This window comes from Pleurodeles waltl, chromosome 3_1 (genome assembly GCF_031143425.1).
Source record: "Pleurodeles waltl isolate 20211129_DDA chromosome 3_1, aPleWal1.hap1.20221129, whole genome shotgun sequence".
Taxonomy (NCBI): domain Eukaryota; kingdom Metazoa; phylum Chordata; class Amphibia; order Caudata; family Salamandridae; genus Pleurodeles; species Pleurodeles waltl.
Window position 1 is genome coordinate 997,651,666 of NC_090440.1, and position 7,801 is coordinate 997,659,466.

The window sequence follows — 7,801 nt, forward strand, 5'->3', positions numbered from 1 at the left end:
TGAAAGCTGGGAAGATGGAGATTTGAGCCCCACAACCCCTTCGTTGGTGCCATTTTCAGGGAAAAACCACAAGCCTTCTTCTGCAGCTCTTTCCCCCTCATTCTTTTGAAAAAAACAAACTTTTCGCTGTATTTTGGCTAATTTCTTGGTCTCCTCCAGGGGAACCCACAAACACCGGGTACCTCTAGCATCTCTAGCATGTTGGGAAAAAAAAGACGCAAATTTGGCATGGGTAGCTTATGTGGACAAAAAGTTATGAGGGCCTAGGCGTGAACTGCCCGAAAAAGCCAAAAAATATGCCTGGCACCTGAGGGGTAAAAGGCCTAGCAACGAAGGGGTTAACCTATTAAATTCCAGAAGGATTGAGCTGCTGAAATGGGATGAGGTGTGCAAACATTATCCCATAAATCAATTACCAGGTACGCCAAAGAACAAACCACCCATAATTGAGATGCCTGCACAAACAGGTGTTTGCATAATGATCGTAAATTAATGGGGCACTTGTAAACATGCAGTTTGGTTTTGAATATTGCACAGCTATGTGTATGCCAATCTTTTTTTTTTTAATCTCTTTATTGAGTTTTACATAAAGGTAAACAACATAACACAACCCCCCAACTTCGAGGACATGCAGATAATACATTCAGAATTTCAATTAACCACCCAGGGGTGGGTAGGACCGGATAATAATGGGACAAATAAGATGCTTTCCAGTCAATAGTCCCAGCATGCCAGGGGGATCCGCTCAGTCGATCCACTGTTGAGGCCTCAGCCATCTGTCTGTGTGGCAGGCTTCCACTAGTTGCCCCGACTCCTTTTGTTCTCTAATCTCTCTCCATGTGCCCCAGATTTTCTCAAATTTGCATGGACAGCCCAGCGCCCGATATACCAATTTCTCTGCCCTCATAAACCAGTCAAGACCCTCCTCCTATTCTCTCATAGTTGGCAAAGTGGGAGTCCCCCAGTATTTCAGGATATCCCTGCGGGCCACCATTAGGGCCAGGCTGCAGAACAGCAAGTTATAGCGGTCCAAGATTTGGTCACCCCCAGATCCCCAGGGACACCAGCTGGGGTGTGAGCTTCACCTTGTCTCCGAACTTTTTTCACCCACTCTTTTCCAGTATGCAACTTCGAGCACCCCCAAAGCATGTGGATCAAGGTGCCCTTCATGTCACAGCCCTGGAGGCATCAGTCGTCAGAAGTCCGACCCATACTGAACAGCCTAGTTCTGGTGTAGTAGGCGCTATGCAGAAGTTTCAGTTGTATTGGCAGAAACAACCCCGGATCGCAACTTCTCTGGGATATACCCATGCCTGGCTCCAGTCATCCTCCAGGGTACCTGTATCTCTCTCCCACCTTTCGTTCAAGTGGTCTAGGAGAGGAAATCTGTTGTTCAGGTGCGTGGAGTAGATTTGGGTCACAGCGTGTTCTGTCGGGGGAACCCAAGACCCTACACTACAAGGGGGATTCCTTATCTACCTCAGCCTGTAGTGCTTCACATTTGCTGAGCAAAAAACATATTTATTGGTATCTCAAAAACTGACTACCGGATCATTTATACGCAGACTACAGTTTATCGAATGGGATTACTTCGCTGTCCTTCCAAACATCCTCCAAGTGGGAGATCCCTAGCAGGTCCCATTTTTAATAACCCTCTATGTTCCTTAAACCCTGGAAAAGATCTGTGTCCTAAAGCAGAGCCTGCAGTGTCACCCTGCTCCGCTACCTCAGCACACCCATCGCCCTCCTCCAAATGTGGACCACTGTCTGTGTCGGGATGGGGAGAGCAGGGAGGGCATTCCCTCCATAAAGTCTGCGGAAGTATCCCTGTGAGACCATTGCTGTGCGATCAGCACACAGGGAACATTCCTGTGAGGACCTTGTCATTGACCATCAAAAACTGTGAAGCCCAGTAGTAGAGCTGGAGATTCAGCAGGGCAATGCCTTCATCTGTTTGGCATCTGGTCATTGTTTAGAGGGCTATTCTGGGTATCCCACCATCCCAGAGCAACACTCTTGTTGTTTTATTAACCTTGTGGAGGAATGCATCTGGGATCGAATAGGAGTATCCTGCAGGATGTATAGGAATTTGGGTAAGTATTTCATCTTAAAGAGGGCCACAGTGCCTAAAAGTGAAAGTGTCAGCTTTCTTCATCTCTCTACATCCCTTCAGTAGGCCTCCAAAACGCTCTCAAGGTTATCCAGTATAAACAGGGCTACATTTGGTGTTACAAAATGCCCAGATATCGGAAGCCATTGGTTGCCCAGCTAAATGGGCAGTTCCCCACCATTGCCGGGGCATCAGTCCCCAGTGGAAAGGCGACGGACTTATGTCAACTGATTCGGAAACCTGCATAGGAGTCAAAAAATGTTAAAATGTTAATGATTCTCAGTACTGAGTGTTCGGAGTCCGCCAGATAAAGGAGTACATCGTCGGCGTAAAGGGAGATGATGTCATCTCACCCAGGATCCCATCGAAGACCCCTAATTTGTGAGTCCTCTCTGATCCACGATGACAAGGGTTTGAGGGCCACTGCAAATAGTAGGGAGGAGAGCGGGCAGCCGTGCCTGGTACCCCAGGACAGGCCGAATCAATCTGATATTACCCCATTCACTTGGACCTGCGTCAATGGGTCTGTTTATAGTAGGCTGATCCAAGACAGAAAATACAGACCAAAGCTCATCTTCCGGAGGATGGCCATCATTTACACCCATTCTAGGGAGTCGAAGGCCTTCTCAGCATCCAGGGCCAAGAGGACCTCAAACTCCTGCAGACGCCCACAATGCACCAGACAGCCCATCAATCTCCTCAGATTATGCCCGTAGCTCTATATGGCATAAATTTGGACTGGTCTGGAGCAACAAGGCAATCGATCACTTGTATTAGATGATTTGTAAGAATCTTGGCGAAAATGTTAGTCTTTGTATTGATCAGGGAGATTGGCCAGTATGAGGCACAATTTTCAGCCGCTTTTCCCTCATTATGAATCAAGACAATTGTGGCTTCTCAAACGTCAGATGGCAGCTTCCCTAGCCATATTAAACATGGTCAGCATCAGCATGACCACTTTCGAAGTGAAACATTTATAGAATTCTACCGGGAAGCCGTTTAGACCGCCAGTTTTACCACCGTTCATCTGTGTGATAGCCAGCGACACCTCACACACAGTAATCTTTTCTTCCGGGGCCTGAACCTGGTCCGGATCCAGTCATGGAGTCAGGCGATCACCCACAAAAGCCTCTAGGTCCCCTCGGCCATGGGTGCCACAGCTTTAGTAGAGCTGTTCTAGATATTTTGAAAATTCATGTGCAATAGTGTGGGTTGAATCTTTTGCACTATTTTCTCAATTCCTCCCACTCTTGTCAATTTGCAGTGTCCCGCTCTCATGAGTGAAGTGGTTTATGGCCACTGTGTCGATCTTGCCCTCACATGCTGCCTTGGTATCCTCTATGGCAACTAGCATTGTCGCCGTAAGTGCCTCCAGTCCCTCACTCATCCCAGGACCGGCGGCCTTTCCCACAGTCTCGGAATTCCCTTGTTACGCTGGTTGTGGACCAGGCCACAAGTGTTTGTTGTGCACCATCATGTATGTAGAGGCAGTAGCAGGTGTTTGCAGGATGTCATGTTGCAGCGATGAAGAATGCAGGGGGCCACCTAGCACTCAAGGGTCACCACCAACCCTGGGTGGAGCCGGCCGTGCAGCACCCCGGCTCCCCCTCATCCCAGCGGGGAGGAGCAGAGGGGACAACGCTCGGGCTGCCGTGCCAACCAAACCCCCTGCAACGGGCTTACCACGCACTCCCAGCCAGCACGAGCAACCCCTGCTCACCTTGAATCTTCTTGTCACTATCAGACACTTCATCTGCTTTGAGGTGAGTGCTCTCGCACCTTTTCCATGCCTCTCCAGATGTCCTTCAGCTTGGCTCTCCTTCCCTACAGGGCCAGTGCGTCCAGCAATCCCTGTTGAATCAGTGGACCAGTGCTCCCACTCTGGGATTCAGAATGAGGCCAGAGACACCTTATACTCGGTTCATCCCCCAGTCTGGGGTCCACAAAACGTTGCCTCCACCTCTGGCAATGGGTCAGTCTGGTCACTGATCCTCCAGCAGTCAGGGCAGTCCGCTGATCAGGAAGGATGGAAAATCACCACTGCTAGGCATCAGCACCTCTGCCACCAGAGGGCCAGTTTCCTGGTTCTTTCAGTGTGTTCACTGAGATAGTGAGCCTCTCCCATCACTTGGGAATTGTGGTTCTCGGAATCATGCACCGCCAGGATGGGGCATTTGGTCCAGTCTCACTGTGCTACTGTATCATATTTATCCTTATGAAGACTTATGTCACTCAGCAGTGCTCTATTTTGTTTCTCTAAGGCATTTTCCAGCTGATGTTAGCTTTTTTCAATACAGCAAAGGTACATGCAAAAAAGTTACATGCTTACTTGCTGACCCTTTAATATATATTTTTTTTAAAAATCGAATCTCCTTGGGGTCACCCTCCTTTTAAATAACAATATACCTTTGCTTTGGATATGGTGAGTTGCAGCTAGAGTTCATGCATCCATATTTAAACTTCTTTTAAATGTCTTTAATCTCTAATAGAAGGGTTTACAGCTATGTTTAGTAACTGATACTCTTATCACTGACACGGAAAAGGAAACAGCTTTATGTTGCTACTGCTTTAGTTATATATAATTAGAGGAGTAACTTTGAGAGACTATAAAAAATAGAACCTCGACTCCAAGGAAGCAAACAACTAAGCGGGGGGGGGGGGTGACCCCTACTGGCCAACTTATTGATTAGGATAATAAAGACCAGAGCTAAAAGTTGCCAAAGGGCTGCCATAATCAACAAGACAGCGTGCCTTTTGCTTGCAAATCTTCAAGTAGCATCACAAAGATTTAGAACAGTCTTCATCTCGTATTTGGGTGAAAAGTCTCAATGGGCTGAAAAATAAGGATCCATGAGGATCTGTAAAAATGTGTAGCTGTCCAACAATCACTTTAAAATAAAACAAGACTACTTAGGGCCAAGTTAACCGTCTACCCCTTGGGGATGCCTGGACCAAAGCCTTCATAATGGAGAAATGAATAAGATTTGTTTATTTTCTCACAGAAACTGTAATCTTTTTCAAGCCTATATATCTCATACAAATGCTTAGAACGCTCTGCATCCACATACCTTCAGGATAAGAGTCAGCACTATCAGTCCTTTCACTCTGTTACGACAAAGCAACCCTCCTAAATGACCCTTGAAGACAAAAAAAAAGATAGATGCTTCTTCACTACTGCCTCCTACCTCTGGAATAACACCCTACTGAATATCAGCAATGCTACAAGCCTCATGCTATTCAAAGCAAGATTAAAAACTCGTCTTTTCTGAGTGCTCCATTGCTGGAGCATGAGCATCCCAAACGTAAGCAATATCTCTTTGTTACTCTGACATGCAACACTAAGAAAAACCTTGTGACTTTTGTGGCTATTTTTGCGTGAATTTGTGTGGTCATTGTAACCAACATCACCTGCCATCATAATTGTAATCCCACAACAATGACCTGCACCTTATTACTTGAAAACCTATTGCTTCTAGACAGCGACTGCTCCTCCATAATAGCAGAGGAACGTTCCCAGCCCATGCTCAGAGTCAGTTAGTGAAAAAGAAAATTATAATAAAAAAATGTTATTATCATTTTAATCACTGTCTGACTGAGCCACAGAATCTAGGGTGGGACTGGCCATAGCAAGGAGGACTGGTGGGCACTGTAATTGTGCATGTCTGTTTGGCCGGCCATGTTAGGATTGCCAGACTGACAGGTGCACTTACATTTCTACAACCAGCTCTGTTACACAGCCCGTAAGAGAAACAACACAGGCTCCCTGTGCCTGAGTGAGCATCAGACCAGCCCGCGTAGGCGAATCCCAGCCCTTCTCTCATGCTTGGTATAGCATGAGAGCAACATCTGGATTGGGAGCCTGTGCTTTATGCCCCAGTGACTGCCTTGCAGAAAGGAGCACCGAGGCAGCCGGCAGCGATACTGGGATCGGCACATTTAAAAAAAAAATATTATGCCCCTAAAACCCCCACCCCAACACTTTAGATTGGTGGCAGCCAGCACTGCGTCTAGATGAAAAGAACTTTTGCAGGGTGTGCTATACAAATATATAAATATTTGTACAAACATTTTCTATGATAAAAGTAAACAAGGACGCATGCTACCATAGAAGAGACTTTGGGGTAGAATCTAACGGCAAGTCAGTAGTTTTAATATTACCTCATATATTCACAACTATTTAAAAAAAAATCTTGACCTACACAGCTAACCTTTCGTTATTAAGTTCCATGAGCAAAGTGCTGCAATCTTAACATGCAGTATCCTCTTATATAGTGCCAAAAGCCCACAATCCAGATCTGCATCACCAGGTTACAAGATGACTGCATGTCAACAAGGACGCAATGATCCACCTTATATTTAATGTAACAACATAGTGCGTTCTGGGAGGTTCAGTTTACCTTAAACACTTGAAAACAATGATTTGTACAAGAAACGCCAAGGATTGGAACATGTCACTGATGACTTGTGATGATCTGACAACGCTATGCAACACCCTCTCACTTTTCCTCACAATTAGATAAAGTGCCTCACCCACCTGGCAGTTTACCTTGCCATGACTAGTTAACTCACACCACTACCTGCATATCTCCCTACATGCATTCCGTTCGGTCCAATTTGTAATGTGGCAGTACAGTCCATTGCTGATGGTATGATGATTTAGCTCTCGTTGAATGATATTGTAGTCCTATTCCAAACTTTCTAAATGACTCCGCTCCCTCTGCCTCCTCCAGACAGTACTGGATTGGGTCTCAGGAGTTTTTAAATCAAAACTTACAGTGGTAAAAGACAAACCACACGCCTCAGAATGAAACATTTTCTTGATAAGACAGGGTAAGAAGGCATCACACATGACACATTGAGTCCTATTACTGGATTTATGTGGTTACATTTCGGACTTGTCACTTTTAACTCCATGAGTCATGCAACAACAGCGAAGTTTTATTTCTAAAGGCACAGACAACTAGAATTCTATGCAGACCATATGAATGAAATCAAGTTTCTGATTGGATGAAAAAGCATATCAGGCTCAGGCCTATTGTTCTATTTGTTTGTCCTGCCTAGTCTATTTTCTATGTCTACGCTGGGCTCAGCGGCCACCTTGGATCGGGAACATTTACCACTTGTCACTAAAAACACATCGACTCAAAGTGAGTTGAAGGCGCCTCTTAGCTCGCTAAGTTTTGTGGACTGAATCAAAATGTATCCCTCACCGCAGACTGAGCCGCGGGTCCCCATGCTTCTCGTACACAAGTGCCTGGCACCAGCTGCTCAGGCCGCGCCGTTTTAAGCCCCCGGGTACACGGCCCCATTTCCCTGAGGACACAACTGCGAGCCACCGCATACTCTCGCCGACGCGCCACTAATACGTCAGACCATAGAGGTAGAAGGAGGCGGGCAGTTAAGTGACGTGCGACGTGTTTTTTTGTAGTTCGTTTCATTTGTAGATAGCGGGCGTCATCTGGTGGTAGATTGAAGAAACGTTGTAAATTCGCCAGCTAGTTTAATTTGGGGTTAGTGACTCATATTGGCCTATGCCCCACCCTTCATTTTAGTGCTGGAAAGTATGAGGATCATACTGTTCCGGTCGCTATTTCTGGGCCCTGTCTAGGATACGGTCTACCAAGTGTAATATGATGAATTTGCCTTCGTGTTATTTTCCGACTCCAGGACATAATTCTGCAGCACCCTCAC

General features: G+C 46.2%; 1 protein-coding gene across 1 annotated transcript in view; it reads right to left on the reverse strand.

Annotated features, from left to right (window-relative positions):
* Window positions 1-7,475, reverse strand: part of MECR (mitochondrial trans-2-enoyl-CoA reductase) — a 90,896-nt gene extending 83,421 nt beyond the window's left edge. Inside the window, exon 1 of the mRNA XM_069224185.1 lies at window positions 7,321-7,475. Within this exon, the coding sequence (XP_069080286.1) occupies window positions 7,321-7,451 (131 nt within the window). The 5' untranslated portion in view covers window positions 7,452-7,475. The remainder of the gene's footprint in view (window positions 1-7,320) is intronic.
* Between the last annotated feature and the right edge of the window lie 326 nt (window positions 7,476-7,801).